This window comes from Microtus pennsylvanicus, chromosome 6, assembly GCF_037038515.1.
Source record: "Microtus pennsylvanicus isolate mMicPen1 chromosome 6, mMicPen1.hap1, whole genome shotgun sequence".
Taxonomy (NCBI): Eukaryota; Metazoa; Chordata; class Mammalia; order Rodentia; family Cricetidae; genus Microtus; species Microtus pennsylvanicus.
The window spans coordinates 96,149,768-96,177,591 of record NC_134584.1 but is presented as its reverse complement, the minus strand read 5'-3'; the positions used below and the strand labels follow the sequence as shown (position 1 = coordinate 96,177,591).

The following is a 27,824-nucleotide window of genomic DNA, read 5'->3' as shown; positions in this document are numbered from 1 at the left end:
ATAGAGGCATCTTCCTACAATAGTCTCTTTCTATTCGTCTTTCTCAATCTAAGGTAGGTGGAGACAGACACTAAGTTGGTCTTAAAATGGACATTTATTCTCCAAATTGAGGCCACAGGTACACCCATTCCCCTCCCTGTCCCCTGCCCATCCCCATAACAAAATTCTCCAATCTTCTCAAAGATTCATCTTTGGCAGTGAAGCATCTTCTAAGGAGTAGCTTCATCTCAACTTTTCTGGGCTCTTGAGGCTGGAAGAGTTTCTACCCACAGCTCAGTGTGTACTGTCTGTCTGTGGCGACTTCTTGGCCCTGAGCTCAGTCCAGAAAGTCACCTCCTTATCTTTCAGTCTCTGGGCTTGCTGGGTGGTGGCTCCAATGTGCAGGTACCCTTCCTTCTGGTCATACTCTGGCCAATATGGCAGCCCCTCCCCATTGGGGTTCCTGGGAACAGAATTTCTTAAAGTTACTGTGTGGGCCCACATTCCTATGACGTTTCTAGGGATTCCTGGTTTATCTCTGCCAAAGGCTTGTGCACAACAAGAAATTGGAGTGCACCGTTGTCAGAGCACTGTGACTGCAGGGTGAGAATTGATGGCCTATACCTTACAACCCACCTCCTCCCAACAGTCCCATCCTGCCCAATATCTTGGCAATGTCTTTGTACTGTTCTCACCCATTCCGAGCAAAGTTGGCCCAGAATTTCATCACCCTCTTGCTGAGGTTGGTCTCCTCTTCTGAGGCATTACCTGTGGGAAATATGATTATTTATATATAATATTATATTACTTATTATATATATAATATTATAACTCAATATGGAGTTCATGACCCAGTAATAGCCTGTTATAAATGCAGAACATGGTATATAAATGCAGAAATTGCTGAGTCCAATTATTCATTGCAGGAAGGCCATAGTTAGCTGGTGTGCACTTTCAGTTTGAGAATGAATGATCCGGGACTCAGCAGTGGTCGTCCTCTTCATTCCTAGCTGGCTTTGTCTTCCGTACTCACCGTCCAGTTCTCCCCTACCCTGGCTGCAGATGCTGCAGTTCAGTGATGCCTTGTATGAAAGCATTTCTGGTATGTGTGTCTTTTCTCAAGATCCCCTTCAGACTTCCATATTCACAGTTTGAAAAAGGTATTAGAATAGAAAACATCCTAAAACATATCTAATTGGGAGATGCCCAGAGGGTGTTATCAGCAGCCATTGAAATGGGACAAATCACATGAACTACTGAGAATTAAGGTGTTAAAGATGTTCATGAAAGCGTTTAAAAATATATTATTTGCTATAATATGAGTAAAAGACAAATTTTAGATAATAGGTAAGCATATAGACAGACAGGTGCACATGACGTCAGACTCATGGTCAGCAACTGCTTGACATCTTCTTAACTCACATTCTGATATGCCATTTTAAGTGGGAAATCAAGCAGCAGAATTCTTATCTTCAGGTGGGGGAATTGGAAGACACATTTCTGTTAGTTATATTAGTGCTCAAAAACCTGATATAAAGCATGATACCTTTCCTGTGGTGTGCTGGAGTGGGAGAAAGCCTCGGCACCTGACAGTTTAACTCATTCCTGTTACCCTGAGTTGGAAAATAAATTTTAGGAGAGGAGAAAGGTGCTCAAGGTCACGGAAGCAGAACTGGAACCCAGATCTCTTAACCACCAGCACACAGGGAGCAAAGCACCATTACCTCTTAAAATAGGAGCTCCGAAGACGGAGTAGAGTTCATCTGCATGGTCTCCCATCACCGTATTTGGTTTTGACAAGAAGCTTGGGTGATATTGAAATTCGTACATGTAGGTGGTGGCTCCAGCATCTGGGGAGACATGGATTCGTGCACAGTTCATGTTATCAGGCATGTCCTTGGATGGTATCGTGTGAAGGAAGCCCTGCTCTTCAGCAGAGCAGAAGACCTCTTGCATCACCTGGACGTGCTCGGCTGTCGTGAATGTGAAGTGGAGGGGGTACTTGAGTCAGGCATTCATGGACTTTAAAACTAATGAACAAAATGCACTCCCCCAAAAACCAGATAGGAATTCATGGTAATGTTCTGGTACAGCCTCCTTCCAGGAAGACTCACAACCACGAAGCGTCTTCTAGTCAGACTGGTGTTGAACATATCCCTGTGTTTTATTCACTCATTTCCAGGAGTGCAAAGCAAATCCAACTACTTGCCTGAAACTGCTATTTATGTTCTTAATTAATGTTTCATATTAGCATCAAAGTAGTGGGTTTCATTATAATATTTCCACATATATTTTGTTTTATTTGTTTCTTTCCCCCACTGCCCTTCACGCCTATTCCTACCACTTGCTTGGGCCTTTCCTTGTAACCACACCCTGCTATTCTACCTCTAGAACAATGTCTAGCATTGCCCTCTTTCCTCTCCCTTCTCCCCTCTCCCCAAGGATCTCCTCTATTCTCATTGGCTTCTTTCTAGTTTATCTCTTCCATGCACAGATACATACAAACGTAAATCTAAACTCCCCATATGAGGGATTCTCATCATATTTATCTTCCTAAGTCAAGCTTATTTTACTTAAACATGATTTCTCATTCAGTTCTTTTTCTTGCAAATATAGTAACCATTTTCTTTATAAAATTTCACTTTGTATATACCACATTTTATTTACCCCGCTCATCCATTTGTGAAGATCTAGGTTTGTTCTACTTTTTCACTATTGTGAATAGTGTAGTACTGAACATGAATCTGCAAGTATCTCTGTGATATTATTATTATTATTATTAAAATTTAATTACACAGACAGTGAATACAAGTCTTTTATGTTTCAGGAATAACACAGTGTATAAAGCTGCCATTCAGAAGAATAGAAATAAAAACTTACTGATTAATTAACTGATTATGAGTAGACACATCTTATAGAAATTAGTAGAGCTTTTTAAGATGAAGTAAAGAGATAACATGAAACCTGTTAGCACAAATGTCAAAGATATAAATAGAGTTTAGAACACTCTAGAGTCGTGGCAAGTGAATTCCAAGTCCTAAAGTTGAAAGTCAAAAATAGCACTAACAGTTATAACTAATACAAATATTCTATGACTAAAATAAACTGTCCTTACAGAATGATGTGATTTCTGACATAAAATACATAAAGTATGGGGAGTGGAAGCAGTAAGTAGAAAAACAAACCAAGCCTAAAGCTAGAGAAGGGAGCAGACGAAGATCAAACAGGGATGACTGTGAGGGCTGGGAATGCAGTCCAGTGACAGAGTTCTCACCGAGAGTGGTTTGGAACTGGGTTAAATAGCCAGAGATAAAGGTGGGGATGGGCAGAGACAGAGAAAGAGACAGAGAGATTTGTGAGACTATAAAGGTTTATTTAAAAGGTTTTGAGGAGAAAAATGAAAAATCTTACAGTAGTTGCCACAGGAATTCAAAAGCTCATGAGAGATTATTACAACCAACTGTATAAACACAGACTGGATCACCTTGAAGAAGGAGATGAACTGTTAGTTCAATAAATCTTACCAAAACTGAACTAAGAAGAAACAGACAATCTAGAGATCAATAATGAATGAACTTGAGTTAGTGATTCGTGTTTTTCATCCAAGAAAAGTGATGCTTTCCCTGAAGGATCACAACTAATATTTAAAGAACTGGGAACCATGTATCTCAAATTCTTACCAAGTTTCATCAAAAGTCAATGGAACATTTCCAGTTTCTTTCCCATGGGGACAGAAACACACAGATAAGAAAATAAGACAAGACCCTACAAGAAAAGAAAACTATACCAAGTTCCTTAATGAATACAGATGGGAAAATACTCAACACAACACCAGCAAACCAATTCAATGACATAATGAATAGATAATTTACCATGGTCAAACAGTACTTAGACTTGTGAGTTTAACACACATGGGGACTATGCTACATCATGTTACAGGTAGAAGACCAAAACAGGCACCTCATTATATGCAGAAAAATGTTTGATAAAATTTAACTTCCATGATTAAAAAGTTGACCAAATAAAAGAGATGGAATATATACATATATATGTATATACTTGATTTTTTTGAGACAGGGTTTCTCTGTACAGCTCTATCTATGTTGGAACTCACTCTGTAGACCAGGCTGGCCTTGAACTCACAGAAATCAGCCTGTCTCCACCTCCCTGAGTGCTGGGATTAAAGGCTTGCGCCCTACCACCTGGTGTGAGATGGAGTATATTTTGACACAATAAAGGTCATGTGTAAGAGGTCTGGGGTCAACATAGACTCCCAAAGTACTTATAAATAATAAGTAAATAGAATAAAATTACAGCAGAGGAAATCAACAAATGAAAATCAAATAATGTTTCCTCATACTAAAAATAAATCGTGTCACTAAGGGAGATGTCTTTCCTGACCTCTTTCTGCACTTTTCTCTTCGTGTGTTGTGAAGTGAGCATGTTTGCTCCACTATGCTCCCCCAAAATGATGAATCTCACCTGAGGGACAAAACAGAAGAGTCTTCTCTGCACATACTGAATCCATGACCAAAATAAGTCTCTCTTTCCTCACCATGTTTACAGCAGCCATCTTGTCTGGGCAAAGAAGCCTGACTTCTACCCCAGTACTGGTAACACTAGGAGCCCTTTGCCTCAAAGCTTTCTCTGGTCACTGTAAACTGTTCTTCCCATATGCAGCAGATCAAAACACACCAATGACAAATGCGCAGTGGTGGATAAATAGCCTTTCCTCTTGCTCAGAAGCAATAACCTAAAACCACTTTGTCTGATTATTCTCAGAGTTCCTCAGAGCCAACCGCCCATAGCGGACAAGTGCTTAGCTGTGCATCGCCGACTGGCGCATCGCCGACCGGCCTGACCGGCCTCCGTCTCCTTCCTGGGTTGCTCTTCATCTCTCTGGGATGTTTCCTGGGATCAACTCGAAACGTAACTGCTCATAATTGCAACCTGCCCGAAGAGCCTGCTACTGCCAGGAACCAAACAGAACAGAACTCTTTCTGCACCAAACTTTGAGGCCTCACCACAAGGAGCTTCCACATCTGCCTATCCTCAGAGGTTAGGAGGTGAGAGACCAAATCTGGTCAGTGTGTTGCGCCCATTCCACCTGTTGGACTCACCTCTGTGGCTACGAGACACAATCACAGATGGCACACCAATCATCACATCCCCAATCAACTCTGAGAACAAGTCTCTATTTCTGACTGGGTCATTCGTGTCCAGTGAATACTTCTCGATGGCAGCAGGAATCCCATCTTCCGGTATGTTCTGAAATGGATGAACAAAGTGACCACCTCCAGCTGAGCAGTGTGGCTTTTCAAGCCAGTTGAGGACATTTCATTGGTTGTGAGTTTTCTGTATTCTGTATATATCCTTCCTGAGGTGACAAAATCATAAAGTTGGAAAACATGGGTACAGAGCCTGAGGGAGTCTCAATCCTTTTTTACTAAGACTGAAGTGACGATCATGAACCTGTGTCAATCTGAGCTAGGTCCTTTGCATATACACTATTGTTGTTTAGCTTGAGGTTCTTGTGGGACTCCTAACAGTGGGAGTGGAGCTGTCTCTGACTCTTTGGCCTGCTCTGGACCCTTTTCCTCCTACTGGGTTGCCTCATTTGGCCTTGATATAAAGGTTTGTGCCTTGTCTTATTGTAACCTTGTTTACTTGCTATCCCTGTGAAGGCTGAGGCCTGATCTTTCTTTGAGGGGAAGTGGAGGAGGAGTGGACAAGGTGGGGGGTTCTTGGAGGAGTGGAGGGAGGGGAAACTGCAATCAGGATGTAATGCATGAGAGAAGAAAAAGAAAAAGAAATGGTTGGTAATTTGGGCCAGTCCCTCAGCCAGTTACCATGGACTGTAAGATGCTTACAAAGAAATAAGCAGTCTTTGTCAGGAGCCACGTGACCATCTCCTTGTCCAGTTTTACATCAGTTGGTGGAAATTCCATTAGCTGTTTAAAAAATAGTTAAATGTTTGTGAATTCTCAGGAATGAATAGGAAGAGACAACCAGGAAAACCATCCTGCCCTCTGGGAGATTACAGCTCTAGCTCCTCATCCCTGGGTACTTGTTGACAGAGGTTTCTGTCCCACCAGGTCCCAAAGTCATTCAGTCCTGAAGAAATACACAGAGGCCTACTACATTAACTATAAACTAGTAGGTCAATTAGCTCAGGCTTCATATTAACTAACTCTTACATTAGCCCATCATTCTTGTCTGTGTCAGCCGTGCGGCTTGGGATCTTTCATCAGCGAGGCATTCTCTTCTTGCTTCCTCTCTGTCTGGGTGACGACTGAAGACTGAACTTTTCCTCTTCCCAGAGTTCTCCCATTCTCATTGCCCTGCCTCTACATCCTGCCTGGTCGCCCCACCTATACTTCCTGCCTGGCTACTAGCCTGTCAGCATTTTATTAAACAAGGACAAGAAACAAATCTTTACAGGGTAAAACCATTGTCTCACAGCAGGTACCGGTCTTCCAGGAGTTTAACAAAAATCAATAAAACAAAAAGATTTGTCTATAGAAACTGAAGGAGTGAGATAAAGACACTTATAAACATATTTAGCAGGCTAGGGGAACTATGTTCCCCTAGGCAGTGGGAGACTATTTAGACAAGGGTTAAAGTAGAAGCAGAAAGCCTAATGACAGAGCAACAGTCTGGGTCCTCACATCCCCATTGCAGTCATTGTAGCTGGGTTCTTCAATTACATCTGAAATTCCCCAGTAAGGGTTGCAAAACTCTCAGCATGTACTGACCCCATCAAGGACTCTACTCTAGAGAACCCAGATTGTTTCAGCAACTTAAGGTACTATGAGCCCCTGCTATGCCTGCCTGAGAAAGTCCAATGCTTTCAAGCAGAAATTATACTTTCTTTAGGGACAACCCACTGATAGGAAGATTGGTTTCTGGCATCTTTCTTACATAAGTCACTATAGAAAGTGGCAATTAGATTCCATCTTACTGAAAACATCCCCAGTCTTGGCATCAGGGATTTGAGTTCAGGTCATGTTTAATCCTTCCCTCCCTGTTATCCATTACTGGGTAAAACCTGCCCTGTTTTAACCACTGTTGGCGAGTTCTGCAATCTCTAAAGAAGAAAACCTCTTTTTACCTATTAGAAACAAATCAGTCAGATCACCTTTCTGAACACTGTCCCTGAGGCACTGAAAGGACCCATGGGATCCATGAGACTTGAGGGGCCACATACAAGTGGGTCTTTCTGTGCCCGAGCCTGACGCTCCTGAACTCTCAGCTGCTTTCTTGATTTATTTGGTTATTTCACTGGCACAATTACTGTCTCTCCTGGCCCAAGAAGCCTGGGAAAAGCAATGACAACATGTTCCCAGACCAGCATTTCTCAGATGACAGGTGACATGTGAGGCCCAAGAGTGTTACCATGGAAGACTCCACTCATAACAACAGGAACAGGTGCCCTAGACACCAAACAAGACTTGAACAAAGACCTTATGGGTGCACAGTTGGATGGATAATCGGTAGGGGGAGGGGCACCTGTCAAACAGTTTTGTTCATGCTCACGTTTGGCAGGATCCAGGCAAACTCTTGCTTGTTGATTCCCACTATATAGGGGACAGTGTTGAAATTCTTCTCAGCCAGCATCTCTTCTGGGGCCTTGGGCAGCACCACTCCATCAATCACAGTTGGTGTAAAGGGATAGTGCTGGGGAAAGAGCAGAACAGTGTCTAAAATAAATCACCTGCATCTTCTGCTCTGCCTATCTAAGGGGGCAGCTGGAACGTAGACCCCGTGACTGCAGCTGGAACATAGATCCCGTGACTGCAGCTGGAACATAGACCCCATGACTGTGGAGAGTGGCCACAGACACTCAGGATCCTTAGAAGGGAGCTAGAGTCTAGAGTTACAAAGGCCTGAGTAGGGACATCTATCTATAGCAGGATAATGGTGGCAAAGAAGGGGTAGAGGGGCTCCTTGACTCAAATTAAACATGTGTCATGTATGATATATTTCAACTGTAGCATATTACCCTAGAATTAGTCTTCACTATTCCTTACACTACTAACTGTTCCTGAGACATCCTAAAAACACTGTCAATTTGACTCTCTCACACCAATATCAAGAACAGAGAAACAGGAGGAATTTAGAAGTCCCTACAGCTAGATGACCAATATCTTGAGTTAGTCAGAGTGGTAACAACATGGTAAATACAAAGAATAAAATATTCTAAGGAAATTGCTGAGCCAAAGGTTTTGTGGCTAGCTTCTTTCTTTGCCTTCATTGCTAACAATGACAACAAAAGTTAAAATAATAACTGTATCCTCTACTAATTTTGGAATCAAAATTTGTAAAAAAAAATAATGTTTGAGGTAACACAGACACAGAAAGACAATTATCACATGTACTCACTCATAAGTGGTTTTTAAACATAAGGCAAAGAAAACCATCCTACAAATCACAATCCCAGAGAACTTAGACAACAATGAGGACACTAAGAGAGACATACATAGATCTAATTAATCTACATGGGAAGTAGAAAAAGACAGGATCTCCTGAGTAAATTAGGAGGATGGGGACCATGGGGGAGGGTGGAAGAGGAGGGGAGCGGCAGGGAGGGGTGCAGAGAAAAATGTAGAGCTCAATAAAAATCAATTTAAAAAACACAAAAAATAAAATAATGATTTGGAGCACTGAACTGGCAGTCAGGGGAGCAGGCGGCCATGCTGCTGTGGCTGTACCAACGATCCAGTGACTTTGCTGCTCTTGGCCTCAACAGCACACACAAGAGGTCAGTATGATTCCACCAAGGGCAATTCTACCAACTGTAGTTAATTGAAGACTAACGCTGTTAAGGGGAGCAAGCTTTAAAACTTCCTTACCTCTTTGGTATCTTCTTGTAAATCAAGCTTCAAGAAGTTCTGTGGAAAAAAAGGCACATTATGGTGGTCAGCCTTCTTGATATAAAATCTGATCATTTAGTCTGTGCTCCTAGTTCCTCCTTGGCTGATGTAAGAGAACCCTGAATGGGATCCTTTCTGCACGGCACAGGGAGGAGCAAGGTGAGGGAGGGGCAACAGCAGAGAGTCAACAGGTCCTAGGACCCAGAGTCAGGGTCACTGGAGCTCTGGGGAGAACTATTTTTTCCCCTGTTCCTACATTCTCTTACAATCATTCCCCCATTTCCTTCTTGTCAGCAACACCCCAATTTCAGTAGAAAAAGGTGGAGAGGATGTGGCAGCATCAAGGGGAGGCTGAGCTAGGGTTATGAACTAGCAGGATGGGAAGAGCCTTCTATTCCTTCCCATTCCTCTACTTTCACTTCAGAAGTTCAGATGTCTGGGTATGAGAGGGTCACCATACTCCTGAACAGAGGTAATTCTTCAAAATGGGTACGTAACAGTTTCAGTTCAACAAAGTTTGAACTAAAGCAATTGCTCAAACGTTGATGCTGGACAGTTTCTAAGCAGAGAGGGTGTAAGTGTAGCCTGCTGATAACTTTTATTTTCCCAGGAAACAGGCATGCTTCAGAGGGAAGTCACAGAAGATAAAGCTTAGGTATAGATTCTCGGTAATACCTTCAGAGCACCCAGATCCAGGCACATACTAAGACATTAATTACTTAAGGATTCTATCCCAACCCATCTATTTTCCTGTTCAAAGCTTCAAAGAATAGTGTGCTCTTACAACAGAAAACTCTGACTCCTAGAAGCTCACTGACACTCATTTTCAGCATGTGTACACATGCACACACACACACACACATCAACAACTAAAGAAAGAGAGGTCAAAAATTTGAGTGAATGTAAGAGGAGGGGCCTGAGGAACAAAAGGAAAGGGAGAAATGATGTAATTATATTTTAATTTCAAAAGCTAAAAAAAAATTTTTAAAAAGAAAGCACAAAATTTGCAGTTGGCATCATTGACTGATACTGATCCCAATAGGTAAAAATCAACTCATAATTAAAAATTAACAAAAAAACCCTGTTTCTGGCACTTTAGAGTCCGATGAGGGAAGACTGGATGAAGCCTGGGTTGAAGCCTGCAGAGAATGTTCACTACACACTCACCATTTTCAGCGTGACCTCCATGAGTTCATCCTCCGTCTTCTGGCGCAGGCAGTGAACAAGGACAGCAGACGTGGTGGTTTTGCACCCAGCAGTAACAGCAACTTTCTGTAAGAGATTTCAGGTAACCGCAGAGGTCAAGAGCAACATCAGTATCCAGCATTTGTGTAGACAGTGGTTTCTATCCTAAACCCCATCTCTAAAGACAGGGAAGTGTTGTTAATACTTTTAGAGCAGCTGGTGTGGCTTCTGGGGCCCATGGATTGCTTTTTCTGCTTTAATTATTATTGTGACAGCGGATATCAATGTGTCGCATATCTGATTCTGGTTCCTTATAATTCCCAAAATATCTCAAAGAAACCATGAACAGACAATTGAAGAGTCAGGACCCATGATTCCACTGTTTAGTTCAGACCCGTTCCCTCACTTAGTGGTCATTTGACTTCAGCTTCCGGCACCCAGTGTACAGGAACTAACACAGGTGATATACACCCTGGCTCAACACGCAACCAGTGCAGAATTGCAGGCCATCTGAGTAACACGATTCAGAGGGAGCTTGGCAAGGCACCAGCAGAATGTGGCTTCGATGAGGCTCTAAAAGCACCTCCTGTTCAACCACTCATACTTCAGGAATCCCTTGGGTTGAATCTCATAAGCACAAAGACAACCCTGCCCAGACCCCAGGAAATCAGGAGAAAATAGACAAGAGCTGTCCAGTGTGGAGCTGACTTTAGTCAGTGAAGAGACATCCTTCATAAGTAAACCAGAAGTGAAGACCACACTGCTCTCAGAAATGGCTTTGTGGAAGAGGTTCTTGGCCAGAGGAGACAGCACCTGTGGGGAAAGAGGGGAGGAGGAAAGACTTTATACACCCAAGAGAGCCAGCTTATCTTTTCTATAATCATTTTTGAGATAATAGTTACATAAATTTCCCCCTTCCCCTTCCTCCCTCCGGCCTCTTTCACATACCCATCCCTTGGGGAACTCTCAGATTCATGGCTTCTAGTTCCTTACTTACTGCCATTTAAGTCTCCTTCTTCTACCCCATCCCTTCCCCTACCCACTCATCAAGGGACTGCAGTGCTCTGTGGAAAGGAGGGAACCTCGTCTATCCTGGTCTGCTTCTGCAACCTCAAATCGGAGATCCCCCCACATAACCTTGGTGTATTGGAACCGGAGTATCCACTTAGAAACAAAACAGAAAGTGTACAAGTGCCATCACAATGATCAAAACTACCTAAAAGATAGTTTTGGCCATTCCTAGCTGCAAATTCCACAATAGAATATTTATTACTCAGAACTTACCCTAAAAAAAGAGTGTCATAATAAAAAGGACTGAGGATATAGCTTATTTGGAACAATGAACAGGAAAATGAAAGAGAGAGGGGCAGAGAAGTGTGAAATGATCAGAGGTACAGAGAACATTTAATTAATATTGTACTTATTATAATAGAAACATTTGAAATACTTCAACACCCATATATTACAATATTAGGTAAATAAGCAGTTCCTCAATTTTGATGTGAAATAGTGTGAAATTATAAATCAAAATATTATGTAAGAATGTATGTTTGGGAAGATATTTATAAGACATTACATTATTAAGGAAAGTGTCACTGTAAAAAAGGGAATATAATTAGACTATATGAGTCAGAGAAGGATAGAGAGATGATAAAGATATGATGAGTGATGGATTGATAGATTATGGACAGGTGCATACATAGATCAACGGACAGATGTAGATGCATATGTAGATGTTGTAGATAGATTATATAGATAGATACATACATTGGTTTTTAGATGACCAATAGATACAGATAGATCATAGATGATCTATGAGAAGTGGTGAGTCTTGATGCTAAATGATTAACAAAGAGGAAAATCAACCAAGTGGGAAGACTAAGGTTGTGGCTGTCCAAGACTGTAACTGGACCGGCTTGTGGTTCTGGAAAACAAAGTTGGACAGTAAACTTTCTAGATGACAAAGACTTAGTTTTTTCCCATAGCTCCTCCTCATCTAGTGTTCTGCAACAAGTAGATTCCTGAAATTCTGTATTGAAAGGAAAGATGCTTTGTTCCTTGGAGATGGCTGGTCTCCAAGAGCTCCCATAGCAAATTCACCAAAACTAAGCTTGGATTGACAGGGACACTTACAAGAACAGAGACACTTTCACTTCCTGCCGACTCTCCAAAGATGGTCACAGAACCCGGGTCCCCTCCAAAACTGGCAATGTTGTCCTGGATCCACCTCAGTGCAGCCACCTGGTCCAGGTGGCCCCAGTTCCCCCGGCTGTGTTCATCCCCTGTGCTGCAAGAAAATAAAGGGGGGCATAAATAGAATAGCAAGGCTCCCATCCCAGGTCCTTGTATTGTTGGAGAATATTATTTTAAGATGTGTTACTTTTGCTTATGTGGCATTTGCTTAACTTTGTGAAGCTGTGTTGCTGCGCCTGTCTAAAACACCTGGCGGTCTAATAAAGAACTGAATGGCTGATAGCGAGGTAAGAGATAGAAACAGGCAGGGCTGGCAGGCAGAGAGGATAAATATGAAAAGAAATCTGGGAGAATAGGGATCTGGGAACGAGAAAGGAAGGAGGAAGACTTCAGGGGCCAGCCATGCAGCTACCCAGCTACACAGACAGACACTGAGCAAAAGAAAAGAAAAGGTATATAGGAACAGAGAAAGAGAAAACCCTAGAGGCCAAAGATAGGATAATTTAAGAAAATCTGGCAAGAAACAAGCCAAACCAAGGCTGAGCATTCAAAACTAAGAATAAGACTCTGTGTGTGATTTATTTGGGAGCTGGGTGTCACCCCCTCCAATCCAAAAGAGTAAAACAACCAACAATATCAGATAGACTGGGGGTCCTCAGGGAACCTTCCAGAATTCGGCTATGCTTTAATGCCTGATGTAGAGAACTTCCCCTGCCTCCCATTCTTACACTGATCTTTATGAGGCTCTCGCTGTTTCTTTTAGAGATGGTGTACTGAGTATCCATCATCCATCCCACTGCCCTCAGGGACATAAAAATACAAAATCTGACTACAGTCATTTTGCACTGCAGAACACAAGCCAATAGATTCAAAGGGTATATATCATGCCACTAAGAAAAGACAGTCACAAGGAAAGAGGCAAAGGTAAAATCATGAGGCCGTAAGAAACATCCCTCCATGGTCTCTGTTTCAGTTCTTTTCTCAAATCCCTGTCCTAACTCCCCTCAGGGATCAACGATGATTGGGATGTAAAAGCCAAATAAACCTTCCTTTCCTAAGTTGCTTTTGGTTATGGTGTTTTTATCACAGCAATGAAAAGAAAAAACAAGACAACAACCCGGCCCTCTCTTCTCCTCAGCTTATTGTCTTCCCATGTGCTTTTCCCTTTTATCGTTCAGATTTAAGTTCATTTCCTCCACTAACGCATTGTAAAGTAGAGCCATTCATAGTCCGACTCTGCTGAAATAGCCCAGTCTGTTTGCTGGCTCTGGGCCACCCAGATACTGAACCTAATACTTCTGTCTTCTTTAACATCAATCACTTTCACGGATGTTGCTATGTTTTTTAAAGACCAAGGCAGGTCTAAGAAGTCAGAAAAAGAAGTTCGAAACCCTACCTGAAGAATCCCCAGATGCCCAGGCGGTACTGAATGGCCACCACCACCACGTTTTCATGGGCAGAGAGGGCCAGTCCATCATAGGTGGATGCCCCACCCACCACCAGTCCTCCTCCGTGGATCCACACCATCACCTGGACAACAAGAAAAGAACCATCCTGGTCATAGAAAGTAGAACTGGGGAGGAGCTCATGCATTTTCTGGCTTAGTTTTCTTGGCCAGACCCTGGCTCTGGGAAACCACCACTCAAATCGAAGGAGTGGCAGCTGGTTGCAAAAGGTGTCTCTGTCCTCATCTCATGTGGTTGTGCCCGGGAGGCCACCACAGTCACCATCCTCGACTTTCCTTCACGGGCCCGCCCTTTACAGTGTGTATCCAGGTCTTCCCAAAGTAAGAAGCACTATCACGGGAAACAGAGGGAGCCAGGGGTGTCACATGCTCTCGGCCACTGCACCATCCTGATGCCTAAAAATTAGCAAGGGGCGGTATTCAAATTTTACTTTCAGCTCTGATAATACCAACATATGTGAGGATTGTCTCAAGATCCACACACAACCTCAATGGTACCCGTTCCCAATGTTCCCTTTCTCTGTCGTCTCTGCACACTCAAGTTCTACCCCACCCTGCGAAGCCCAGTTCACATACACATCCTCTATGACGTCTTTAGTCATTTAAGTACCCGAGTGCCTAGAACACATCAAAGACTGTGAGAAGACTTGAGGCGGAGGGAGGACATGATAGCCTCCAATTCACAGTTTCTGGATTTAAAAAGCTCATGTGTGATAGAACAAAGAGAGGACAAAGTTTATAATGTTGCACAACATTATATATGTTATATATTTATATAACATTACTGTTAAGTTGGGAGCATAGTCCCCAGCCCCTGGCATCTATCCCAGACTCCCTGACCTGGGAGTTGCTTTGGTCTGGACTCTAAATCCCAGCATGCCACTCCCACAGGGTATTTAAGTGAGCTCCCAGAGGAGAAACACATGGTTTGGAGTTTGCATGGGCTCCCTGCTGTCCTGTCTCCCTGCCATGCATTGGCCACCCAAGAGCATCTGACTTAATAAAACAATGGGCGTTTAGATTTGGTTTGATTTGACCTAATTGGATTTCCTGCGCCAGCAGAGCTGCTTTTTTTTCTTATCAATTCCTAATAAAAATAATACGAAATATTCAGTGAGAGTGTTCTGAGTAATTTTAAATGATGATCTACAATGTAGATACTTACACGGTCCACTCTGACAGATAGGAATATAGGTGAGCACGAGAGACTACCCCCTAATAAAAGCTGGAGATGGGACTTGGCAGCTGTCTGGCCCCAATGACTTCACACTGAGTTCCCATCTCCTGCCATGGCTCAAGGTCACAATCCAGTAACACGCTGCTGGACTGAGTTGGAGCTCCTGAAACTCTATGGCATTAACAGAGTAAGACCATAATCCCTTCTCTCTGGTACATCGCTGCTGCTGTCCTACCTACTGAACCAGGACTGGCTAGGCAGTCACCATTGAGTGGCCACAGAGATAACTCTTATGTGAAGAGGAGAAACTAAGAAGGTAAGACATGGCGTGGTCTTTCAGCAAGTGAAATGTAGACCAAGGATTCAAACCCAGGCCCTGCAGTCAAGGTCTTGTCTTCATTGCTGGAGTGGGGACCTACCTCCTACCCCCAGGCTCCCAAAGGTCCTATTTCTCCTCCTATAGAACTAATTATGCCCAAGGAAGGACTGAGTCAAACTCGTCTTGAGTAAAACCTGAGGTCAAGGACTGGTGGGCAATGACGTGCTCAAGACGTTATGATGTGTATGTATGTGCAGACCACAGGACAAGGCTCTCCATAATGGTCTGTGTTCCTATTCCCTATGAGCCAGAGACTGACTATGTAGATACACTGAGTCCACAATAGAGGCGAATCAATGAGCCGGAGTGAAACTTATTCTCACCTCCTCATGCAAACTACACATGTTGAGAACCAAACACTATTCTCAAGATTACAGCCTCCTCCTTCACTCTGAGTTCTATCCTAGAGGATTCTGGGAGACTGGGTGAGTTCTCACACCCTGTCTTATTCCACTTCAAGAATCATCTCTTTTACAGTAGTCCTTCCCCAGGACTCTGGCCTACAACTGGCAGCCTGCCCTATCCCTGCCTCTTCATGTTTCTATAGGACATGCTGACTCACTAGGCAGGCCATCGGCACCTGCCAAAGGCAACTAGGGAGGGGAGGGAGAAATCATAAAATCACAGAAAGTTGGCAACAGACAAGAAGAGTGCTAATGAGATTGCCCAGAGTCCTCCCTCCCTACTGCAATCACGGGCCTTACTTTAGAGTTTCCACCTAGAAGCTGTCACAGGCGATGTGGGAGAAAAGGCAGCACACAGCTCCCTTGCCAGCCCCTGCCTAGGAGCACAGATGTGAAGACGGAAGACCCAAGCCCTTGTCCTGTGACCGCTTCTGTGTGCCCTCTTCCCTACCCAAGCCTCAGTTTCTCTACCTGTGTAGAAAGGCTTGGGCTATTCATTTTTCTCTTTCTGGCACTAACATCATTGTAAATTGTGTCTTAGCTGCTCTGGGATCAGATTCTAATCTAATAACTGAAAGTGGTCTTCTTCCTGTTAGTAGCATAAGAGAACATGTAAAAATCAGGTTGTAATTCCAGGTGGGCAGCAAGTCTGATGTCTTTGGGCAACGGTGAAATAAGGAACAATGCAGTGAGGAGTCCCTTGAATCAGTCTGACCATGTACCCTGTGTCCACCTGCTGTTGTGGCCTTCTAGTGGCCCAGAGATCTAGATGCTGGAGCTCATGGGTTTGAGTCAGTGGGTTGTGCACTTACCGGCAGTCTGTCCCTGTTCTTCTTCATCAAGTTGGCAGGAGTGTAAATATTCAGGTAGAGACAGTCTTCAGAAAACTTGAGATCAATTTTCTCCTTGCGGTTCGTTAGGAGGTCATTGACTATCTTCCCTCTCACCACATCTTGGGAACACCTAGGAGGAGAGAGAAAATAGCAGATGTTCCTCTAGAACAAAGCTGAAAACACCACCTTGGGGTGGGCACTGCACTTGAAGGGCTGGCACTGTGGGTGGAGCTATTTTCACTAGACCAGACTTGGGTGTAATTGGTGAGGATATCTAAGAATACTAGTGGGAACCCTGGGGTTCTTAGAGTTTTCCATCCCTGAAGATGGAGATAAACTTGATGTCTCCTCCTTCCAGAGCCTTGGGATGCTCTGGGCCAAGAACAAAAATGCTCATATAGTGCCCTGTTCTGGGAGATGACGTCCCCACACTACCAGTACATGGCTCTGTCCTCCTATGTGCTTTAGACAGTGGGCTGCAGGGTATCTGTGGTCCTCTATACTCTACGTCTTGGGAGACTCCTATTAATGCAAAGGGTTCCCTCCGATGGCAGCCTGTTGCAGGTCAGGAGTGATAACTTTGTGTGATGACCTCACAAGAACTGCCTTCTATCCTGGTTCAGCCATTGATGAGCTGGATGGCCTTGAGTGAATTCAAGCTTTGCTCTGAGTCCCAACCTCCCAGGTCCATGTGAGGTGAGTGCTTAAGGGGGTTGCATATCAGGTCTTTTATTGTCTTCTTATTCCAGCAATCACTATTGCATTCTCTGATAACAGATTTCAAAGATGAAATACTAGCAATTGTGTCTGGTACTAATATACATTCTCCTAATGTACAAACTCATGGGGCAAACCATCCCTATACTTGGATTCTCCGTTTACTTTCAGGTTATAGATGAGAAAACCAAGAGAGGAAAGTTTGAGAGTCTGCCCAAGATCACACAGCTAGGATGATTCAGGCTCTGAAGTGCTTTAATCCAAGTAAATTATAAGTAACATTATCCAAACTTATATAACACAGGTGGAAGTCATCTGGCCTCAGTATGTACAAGAAACAGTGAGGCTCTCAGTGCCAGGATGACCAAGTTGCCGAGTGGCTAACATGAAGCCAGGAAAGGCATGTCTAGATGCCTATTCTCTGGAGGCTTTCTTATATCAACAAAAGTAAGGGGTATAGTACTCATAAAAGCAATAACTCAAATGATCAAAATGAGGAAAATTCAACTTTACTAGTATTCAAATAAATTCTACAACACTAAAGTATATTTATTGTGGTTCCAGTTATTACATTATTTGCTTATTTACCTAAGATTCACAAATTATTCATTTTTTATTTATTTTATTTATACATATGTGTATGTGTAAATGAGGGTATACACACAGTGTGAGGGTGCCCATGGAGATCAGAAGGTTGCACTGGATAGCCTAGAGATGGATTTACAGGCAGCTGTGAGCCACCCAGTGTTGGTAATGGGAAATAAACTCTGGTCCTTTGCAAGCTCAGCCACTGCTCTTAATTGTTGAGCCATCTTTTTAGTGGCCACAGATTCTTCTTTTAATAAGCCCAAGCACTGGCAGGTGTCTGTGAATGACTCTTCTCATGTGTCTAAGGAAGAAGCCGACATACTTGGATATTCCTGGAGGGAAACTTAACAAAAGACTCTTACTCTTTCCTCAGAAATGTTATTTTTTAGCACTGACCCTAAAACAGTTATTAATATGTGCAGTTATTAGCCATAAGATCATAGTGTTATATATACCATTGAGAATACCAAAGACAATCTAATGACACCATATTAGAGACTGAGTAGATACGTTTCAGTTCAGTGTTGGATGTTAGGTTGTTATTAACTGTCAGACTGCGATATTTAGTGTCAGAGGGGTATTGACAGAACGAGTAAGTCAGGCAGCCCCCTATGCTATCCAAATGTATGACCCATTTTCTGGAAACAGACAACAGGTAAATAAGTAACATTAATGCTATTATAACAGTCTGTGAATAGAAACATTGTATGCAGTTTTTGTTTTCTTACATTTGTTTCTGTATGTTTCTTGACTTGTCTGCTGTACTCATAAACTGTATTTGGTATCAGAACATAAAAACAACAGATATGATTTCATAAAGGAAAGAAGGCAACCAGAGGTGGAATCTTGGATATCCTCAGATAGTCCTTACCTAGTAAAGAAATAACATCTTAACTGATGTTTGTGAGTGTCTTGGGTTCTCTGGGGGTGGCTACAAGGCCATATAGAACTGCTGAATTTGCCGGGCGATGGTGGCGCACGCCTTTAATCCCAGCACTCGGGAGGCAGAGGCAGGTGGATCTCTGTGAGTTCGAGACCAGCCTGGTCTACAGAGCGAGTTCCAGGACAGGCTCCAAAGCTACAGAGAAACCCTGTCTCGAAAAAAAAAACCAAAAAAAAAAAAAAAGAACTGCTGAATTTTTACCATCTGATCAGGCTATTTGGGGCACACAAACCATTGTTAGTGGTTGTTAACTGGTTGTTAGTGGAGAGCTAGACATGTCTGGGACAGGCATTCCCTACTCCATTTCCCCATCAATTTTTGGCAAAGAGAGAGCATTGGGATAGATAACACTGGAATGTCTCTTTTTCTTACCTATCTTATTCTAACATGTTGCATTATGTATTTGTTAACTCCTGTGCTTTCTCTTGTCTCTCCCTCGTACTGAAACACAGTTTAGTCATTATAGGACTTTGAGTTTGGTTCATTAACGGATCTTCAAACTAGAGAATACCTGGCTTACAACAGGTGCTCGAGGCATGTTTGCTAAACACAGGACTACAAAAAGCTATCATGGTTCTGAAATGATTCATTCTATAGTATTCCTGAAAGATTCCAAAGCAATGTATAGTAGATAAGATAATTGTTTGGATTCCTTCCTGCATCACTGAGAGACATATTTCCTAAGTGAAAGAGGCCCCAAATCAGTCCAGGGGCTTACATAGGAGGGTAGGAGGTGGCATTCTTCACAAAGCTCCAGGGCTCTGCAGTCTGTGGTGGAGCAAACCTCAGGGATCCAAGAGGAGGCTTGGCAAAGGGGACGCCGAGGAAGACGGCCACAGGCTGTTTGAATCCTTCTAAGCTGACATACTTCCCCAGGACTTTGCCATGCCTGGTGTTCACCACAGGTGGTGAGGATGGGTGTCCTGGTGGACAAAGAGAGGACACATAAATTCATAGAAGGAAAAGGTCAGACCTGGGTTCTAGGTGGATTGGGACAGTTTGATGAATGAGTCACTTGAACTATCATAGGTCTCATTTGCTTCTGACACAAAAAGACTAAGAAGAAAATTGCCCTTATGTCAGAGCACTAAATGAAAAAGTAAGCTGAAATTGGAACTAGAAAAGTATCCATCCAAAGGTCGCTGCAAAAACAGAATAGGCTAAAATAAACAAAACCTTGGCTTCCCTCTTAGAAGCCTCTGGAAACTCTGAGCCAGTAAGATCCTAGGCAGAAACACATGTTGGATGAGGAAACAAACAAGAAGTTACCCTTATCTCAGAATGGCCAGGCAAATGCTGAGGTGAAGGAAGTGCATCCTGAGAGGAGAATCAGGATTTAGAGGAAAGGAGGAGGCTTTCTGATTGGTGCCATCGCATTGGAACTGGCACTGGAGGTGAGAAAGATGAAAGGCAAAAAATGTCAAATGGAAAAAAGAAAGCATATTTAACAAATGGTGCTGGCATAACTGGATATCAATACGCAGAAGAATGAAAATAGATCCATATCTATCACCATGCACAAAACTCAAGTTCAAATGGATCAAGGACCTCAACATAAACCCAACCACACTGAACCTTATAGAAGAGAAAGTGGGAAGTACACTTGAAAACACTGGCACAGGGAACCACTTCCTAAATAGAACCCCAGCAGCACAGACACTGAAAGAAACAATTAATACATTAGACCTTCTGAAACTGAAAAGCCTCTGTAAAGCAAAGGACACAGTCAACACGACAAAATGACAGCCTATAGAATGGGAAAAGAGCTTCACTAACCCCACATGAGACAGAGGTCTGATCTCCAAAATGTACAAAGAACTCAAGAAATTGGTCACCAAAAGAACACATAATCCAATAAAAAAAAATGGAGCACAGACCTAAACAGAGAACTCTCAACAAAGGAATCTAAAATGGCTGAAAGACACTTCAGGAAATGTTTGACATCCTTAGTCATCAGAGAAATGGAAATCAAAACAACTCTGAGATTCCATCTTACACCTGAAAGAATGGCCAAGATCAAAAACACTGATGACAATTTATGCTGGAGAGGTTGTGGGGAAAAGGGAACACTTCTGCATTGCTGGTGGAAGTGCAAGCTGGTATAGCCTCTTTTGATGTCAGTGTGATGATTTCTCAGAAAATTAGGAAACAACCTTTCTCAAGACCCAATAATACCACTTTTGGGTATGTATCCAAAGGATGCTCAATCATGCCACAAGGACATGTGCTCAACTATGTTTATAGCAACATTGTTTGTCATAGCCAGAACCTGGTGACAGCCTAAATGCCCCTTGACTGAAGAATGGATAAGGAAAATGTAGTACATTTACATAATGGAGTACTACACAGCAGAAAAAAATAATGACATCTTGAACTTTGCAGGAAAATGGATAGAGCTAGAAAATATTATTTTGAGTGAGGTAACCCAGACACAGAAAGACAATTATCACATGTACTCATTCATAAGTAGTTTTTAAATATAAAGCAAAGGAAACCAGCCTATGAATCACAATCCCAGAGAACTTAGACAACAATGAGGACACTAAGAGAAACATATATAGAGATCTAATCTACATGGGAAGTAGAAGAAGACAAGATCTTCTGAAATTAGGAGCATGGGGCCCTTGAGGGAGTTTTGAGGGAAAGTGGAAAGGCAGGGAGGGGATCAGAGAAAAATGTAGAGCTCAATAAAAATCAATAAAAAAGAAAAAATAAATTAAAGAAAGATGAAAGGCTGAGGGATACCTGAGCAAGAAGAAATAAGAATAGCACAGGGCATGGCTACGAGAGGAAGGTGGCATATGACTGCTTGTAGAATTCTGTAGGAAGGGAAAGATAATCTTGGATGAGAAGGTAAAAGTCAGGGAAGGAAATATCATTAGGTTTCATGCCAAGGAGAAGAATACAGCAATAACAGTTTTGGTCCCAAGATCACAATGATCTTCTAAAATATCCTGGTGACTCTATGTAGGGTCATCTAAATGTAAAGAAACTGGGTATCAGGCCCTGTCTGAACCATTGGCTCCATTCTTGCAAAGCAGACAATCTTTGCTCGTGTCCTCCAAGTTTCCTCATCTGTCTTCCTTCTACCTGCTGTCAGATCTGAAGTGACAAACTTGATCTTTCTTCAAGAGGCAGAAGGACATTTCCACACTTGACCATCAACAATCCCATCTTCATCGTTTGATGACGAGTTGTGTTGTTAGAATATCATTCATAAGAAATGAGTTCTCTTGCCTTCATGTTGTTCCCCATTGTATACAGATGGTGTAGGTAAAAAGTACACATTCTTAAAATATGCATGCAAAAGAAAATTTCACACGCCATCAAATAGAAAAATAGTTTGTGGCATTGGGGTGTCTCCATGGGAAAGTATCTTATAAAATGTCATCCATGACACATGGCTTCAATAACCAACATCATAGTGGGTACATTTGGGTTACTTTTCATTGTTTCTGTTACTAATTACTGTAAATAAAAACAAATGAAGATTGGAGTAGAGATGTTAATGGCATTTAACTAGTGATGTTTTGACTTAATGGCATTTAACTAATGACGTAAGTTTTTACTTTAAGATCTTTAGTATATAAGAACGTAACTCGTCCAAAATCTAATATGAGCTTTATAGAGATAAGAGCAATTAACACTGTAAACCCTTTGGAGAAAATGAAGTTATAGGCTTGGGGTCTTGCCTAATGTCATTAGAAGTCTAGCCTACATTTTTCTCCTTTTGTCATTGGTGTAAATTAGTCCCATGTCACTTGGACCAGACTTCCTGGGAAACCTGGGCATGAGGGGATCTAAGACAACAACACTGCATGTTGATTGTTTTCATGAACTTTAAGAATTTTTTCCTGAGAATAGGGCCCATTAATAATTAAGAGGAAACTGGTCTGAAGAAATATAAATAAATAAATGAGAAATGAAGACTTGTTACCTGCCCTGATGTAGGGCTAAAGAAAAGCAAAAAACAGTATACTAAAGTGTGAGCAAGCAATGCTGGCTTCTTATAAGATGAAGGCAGTGATCTACCAAGCAAATATCTTGGTAGAAGATGCCATTAGCCAGGTGTGATGGGATGCACTTGTGACTGAGATTGAGCTCCGAGGATCACCTCGAGTTTAGACTAGCTTGGGATAAATAGTAAGACAAAAAGAAGCAAAACAGAAAGGAAAATGTCTTTGGGTTTGGTCCTCTCGGCACCGGAAGAAGGTGAGGAAGGGGCAGGTGGAGCGGCACTTGCGGCCGAGAGTCTCAGCATGGGTGCAAATGACTCTACAGTAGGTCGAGGAGGTGTAAGTGAGGAGACAGATCCAAAGATGAAAACCAGGCACGAATCCGGCTTAGAGTGAGAGCAGTCACAAGAGCAGTGTCAGGAGGACACGTGCCGTGAAAGCCAGGGCAGTAGAAGAGGAGGGATTGGCAAAATTGTTAAATGTCAGGTTACAAATCACTTAGGTATTAGTTCAGTGATGGACCTTCCCTCATATCAGTCAAAGTAAAGTGTGTTCGGATATGATGAGGAGGGGTGGCAAGAATGTTACCAGCAGTTGACAGTTATATGCCAAACTTACATTTCAGTTCCTTTACTACTCCCTAAAGTCTTGCTAGGTACTGTTAATATAGCCGCTTAACGGTATTTGGAAGAATGAACCTCCAAAGGATGGAATCAGAGTGGCATTGCCTGGGTGACCAGCAGTGCAGAAGCATTCATCTCCATATCCCTTTCTTACTGTTACGCAGTTCTAGGCCTTTCTCAGTATCTTATGTCCATGGGAAATATAAACCTAAGAAAGGATGAGGCTGTCAGGTCCCTGATGACTGACCACTTGCTCTGGATTCATGAGCCAGAGGTGAATTTCTAGACAACTCTGAGGAGAGTATGTGTTTTTGCGAGTCTCAATTTCTCAGCTAATGAAGTAGAGCAACTATATATTGAGACTCAGCGCTACACTATATACTAACTGTGAATATAATCTGTGTGTCTGACGCTTTCACTTATAGGACCCATTACTCTGCAGGAACTGTCTGTCACTCTTAGGATCGATCCAGTCCAGCCAGTGTTCCTTGCCACTTTCCTTAACCGGACCTCATAGCATGAACCACATCCTCTGTCCTCATCCCTTAGAACCTTACACCACACAATCAATTCAGGCAGTGCTCCCTACTTTCCCTTGCAATTCAAACAGATCTTACACCTATATCTGCTGCTTCACCTCCTTGTTCAGAGGAGATCCTACAGAGCAACTTGCCAAGACTTTCCTGACCGAGCCTGGTTCTTCCCCTTTGCTCCTCACCCAGTTCTGTGTCCCTTCCCTTCAGAACACCTAATAACAAATGCCTTTCCCATGGTCATTGGATCTTGATGTGTTGACCTGACCCTATCTTTTCTTTTAATCCACTCCATTTGAAATCTATCCTTATTTATCCACGTGTTTCCTTACACTTTCTCTCAACAACCACCATGCTAAACACTTTAGAAACAACAACAAAAGTCTTTCTAATCTACCCTACAGTCCAGTAAAGTAGGAAAACAGCTTTGTGAGGCCCAGGGTTGACTCCTTGCCTTTCTTCACCATCGTGTGCTCCTGGGTCTCAGAGGTATTTATCCTTTTCTATCCCAGTGCATCCAGGCCCAGGGCAACCCTGGTCTGGGTCACCCCACAAGCAAGCCCATGTCGAGAGAGTCAAAACCCTGCATAATCTATCTTACCTTTGCTAAATACATATCTCTGTCTGCCTCCGTCTGGAGCAGGTATTTTGGCTTGTATTTAAAAGAACTCACCCAATGCCATGCAGGCTGATAGAGACACCAGAACCAGCGCACAAAGGCACATCATGGACAAACAGACTTGCAACCCAGAGAAGACTTCAACTCAGATCTGCAATAAAGCAAAATAGAGTGGCCCCACCCTTGTGCTGGAGATCCACCCAGAAATCTTGGCCGCTAAACACATTTATATAATCTTAATGACAGAAAACTCCTCCTTCTTCTCAGAAGCTCCCAGGACTTTCCGTGAGATCTCTAAGCTACACCCCCTGTTTATTCTGCTTAACCTGAACGCCCACACACCCACAGTTTGGCCTCTTTTATTTGAACAGTCACAGCCCAACTCTCTGATTACAGATGGCCAGAGACTCTTCCAACGACTTTTGGTTCACTTTCTTCTCCCTGCCATGTTCTCACCTCAGTGCTCTGTGAGCTTTCCCAAGCCTGGCAGATGCCTGCAGAAAAGCGAGGCTTTGCCTGGGGGTCCTCACCATGGGTTAGGAATGGTGATAGCCCATCACAGCCTCACAGGTGCGCATCATGGACTTCAGAACACATCTCTTAATTCCCTAAGCTGACAGTCCTGGGATCTCCTCCCCCACTTCCCATCAAAGTTCCCATACAAGTCTTTCTGATGACTCTTCTGCATCTTAAGGGTCTCTAAGAAGGATGGATATAGGTTCTCTATGGAACCAGGGTACAGCTATAAGGGGAGGCAGGCATTTGGGAGGAGCCCTGGGGTTGTAGGAAAAAGAAATGGATGGATGACAGAGGAGAAGTCAAACTTCCTGTTCTCCTTCTGCCAGTGTAGAATTCCTCCTGGGAAGGCCCTGTGCAGCCAGGAGTGATATGTCTGAATAGTCCTGGCATGAGATCAGCTATTGCCAATGGAGTAGGAGTGAGAAGAAGATTGCTCTGTGCAGTAAGGAGGCAGCTGACCTTCTCCACAGTGACTTTTCCTACAGTCTGCTAGAGGCAATAACTGTTAGGGATAAAGAAAGAGTGATCAGGAGTCTGTTTCCCTAAGCTGTGTCTGGATGTAGGAGGAGGCTGCTAGTTATTTCCAGAAGTAGTCAATCAGAAACTGTATTAATTAAATCACTGTTTGGTCCATTAGCAGCTTCTTATTGGCTGATTCTTACATATTAATTTAATCCATTTCTATTAGTCTGTGTATCACCACTGGCTTACTGGCGTCTGTCTCTGGCACAGCTACATGGCTTTCCTCTAACTCCTGTTTCTTTCTCCCAGCATTCAGTTTAGTTTTCCCCACCTACCTAAGTTCTGCCCTATCAACAGGCCAAGGCTGTTTCTTTATTCACCAGTGATATTCACAGCATACAAGAGAGGACTCCCACATCACCTGGATAACAGCTGCCCTGTGATATACAATGATTTAGACATCCTATGAGCTAGAATTAAATAGCTATACTTGAGCTGGTACACATTTTTTGGATAGCCAATCTGAAAAATGCAGGCAGAATGCAAACAATTTGCACTGAGTATTGTCGGGACCTTTGTCACCTGGTCTCTAGGCCCTCTTCTAAGATGATATACAAATATGTCTACAGTCTCTGTTGTAGGGCTCAGAGCTGGAATGCTAAAGCAGATGTTGTCGGTGGCTGTCCTTCTGGAACCATGCAACCCAGTGCTCTTTGATGACTTCCACCTTCCAGAAACGCCTCTTTGCTTCAGAGATATCCCTGAGCGGAACAAGACCACAGTATTCATGATGAGTCTTGGTTTTAGGAGATCCACAATCCTCCAACACCTGAAGTAAGGGTCAGGTGGTGACTAATGGAGTCGATGTATTCATGTTTCTTGTTCTTCTCCTCTCCACTTAGTTTATTTTGACAAACAAACTCTTTCCCAGTGTTTCCACTCATTAACCCTCAGTAAAAGCTGGTGGCATAATTAACTCCGCGTTGGCCATGTTCTTTCTTCTACCTCTCATTCTTGTTCTTGCCACTGTTATAATCATAAGATCCTTCTGCTTGAATGTCCATCTCAAGTCTATGGGGGGAAAAACCAAAAATTGGTATGTAAATACCTGACAATTCATATGTTAAAGCTCTACCCCCCCCCCCAGCCCAAATCGTTGTGACTATATTTAGACACAAGCCCCTTAAAACTTAGAACAGTAAATTAAGAGAATGAACGTAGGCACTAATCCAATCTGATGGATGTTATCACAGGAGGAATTTAGGAAATGCAAGTGACACCATTGACAAACTCGTATGGAGGGTCCACCACATTAATGGCATGAAGGAGACACCCTGCTACATGCCAAAGAAGAGGGCCTAAGAGAAAAACCAACCTGTTGGCAACTTGAGGTTTAATTCCCAGTCTCTAGAAATAAAGGAAGGAAGGAAGGAAGGAAGGAAGGAAGGAAGGAAGGAAGGAAGGATGGGAAGGAGAAAGGGAGGGACAGAGGGAAGAAAGAAGGAAGAAAGACTACCCCAACATCCATAAACTGTTATGGTAGCCCAAGAGCAAAGACATATAAACCCAACCCAGTGCTTTCCTTGTTGCCCAATGAGACCTAAAGCCCTGATATGAGTGGATGATGCCCAACATAACGAACAACTCAGTATCAAAACAGTAACAGAACCTTCAACATCTGGCTTTCACCCTGTGGTTCTTGGCTGCCATTCATCTTTCTTAAGGCAGTAGGAAGATGACCTAATTGCAGCCCTTTTCATAAGGCAAAATTTTTGATTGGCTGTTCTGTAGCCAAAAATAAAGATGGAAGGGCTGAGGGGTTAGGAACCAAGAGAGGTGTGTTTCTTCATCAGAGCAAACCAATGTTGAAGAGTTAGAATCAGTTCCCAGAGATGATTTACTCTGTAAACACTGGTCTGAATTCGGTTTTCTCTTTTACTTTTGTCCACAAAGGAAATTGTGGGGTTTTCTTTCTGTTGGCCACGAGGTCAAGAGGGGAAGGAGGAAGAAGTGGCAATAGAAAGTTTTGTAACACGGCCCATGAGCACGAACAGACCGCCCCACGGGAGACAGATTTCGATGAATCAGCTCAACTTTGTTCCAGAATATAAGGAATATATAGAATTGGGGAGCCTGGGGATTAACCCTAATTTTTATTAAGTGGCAAGCTCCAATCACAAGACTTAGTATGTAGCAACAGGGTCCTAAAGGAAAGCTTCCAGCACAAGTCTTCTTAGCAGGGATCTGTATTAAGGGTCAAGCTGCTTTAGATGAATCAGGCATCTGGTTTAGAGACAACTTTCAGAAAGGTCAGTCTTCCAGGCCAGGGACATCCTCCAGATAAGGGAAGGTAAAAAGCAGGAAGCTTTGCTGGAC

General features: G+C 42.8%; 1 protein-coding gene across 2 annotated transcripts; it reads right to left on the bottom strand.

Annotated features, from left to right (window-relative positions):
* Positions 1-86: 86 nt before the first annotated feature.
* Positions 87-24,658, bottom strand: LOC142852288 (carboxylesterase 1E-like). 2 transcript variants are annotated; one of them, XM_075976919.1, is made up of 14 exons: positions 24,522-24,658; positions 19,455-19,659; positions 16,468-16,618; positions 13,627-13,760; positions 12,171-12,324; positions 10,746-10,850; positions 10,020-10,124; positions 8,832-8,870; positions 7,516-7,656; positions 5,850-5,930; positions 5,100-5,247; positions 1,704-1,829; positions 675-747; positions 87-442 (listed from the first exon to the last, which is right to left on the bottom strand). In XM_075976919.1, exons 1-14 carry the CDS (start codon positions 24,574-24,576, stop codon positions 274-276), a joined length of 1,686 nt encoding a protein of 561 aa, XP_075833034.1. In that variant the 5' UTR covers positions 24,577-24,658; the 3' UTR covers positions 87-273. The 2 variants fall into 2 exon arrangements, with proteins under 2 accessions (XP_075833034.1, XP_075833035.1); XM_075976920.1 differs by lacking the exon at positions 5,850-5,930.
* Positions 24,659-27,824: the final 3,166 nt, after the last annotated feature.

Bases quoted from the DNA above. Each gene is read 5' to 3' on its own strand.
- LOC142852288 (XM_075976919.1), bottom strand. From the start codon at position 24,576: ATGATGTGCCTTTGTGCGCTGGTTCTGGTGTCTCTATCAGCCTGCATG. The intron at 16,619-19,454 runs GTAAGCCCCTGG...CTCTCCTCCTAG, and splicing joins GCCACCTCCTACCCTCCTAT to GTGTTCCCAAGATGTGGTGA. The intron at 443-674 runs GTGAGAACAGTA...TTCTGTTCCCAG, and splicing joins GCCAACTTTGCTCGGAATGG to GAACCCCAATGGGGAGGGGC.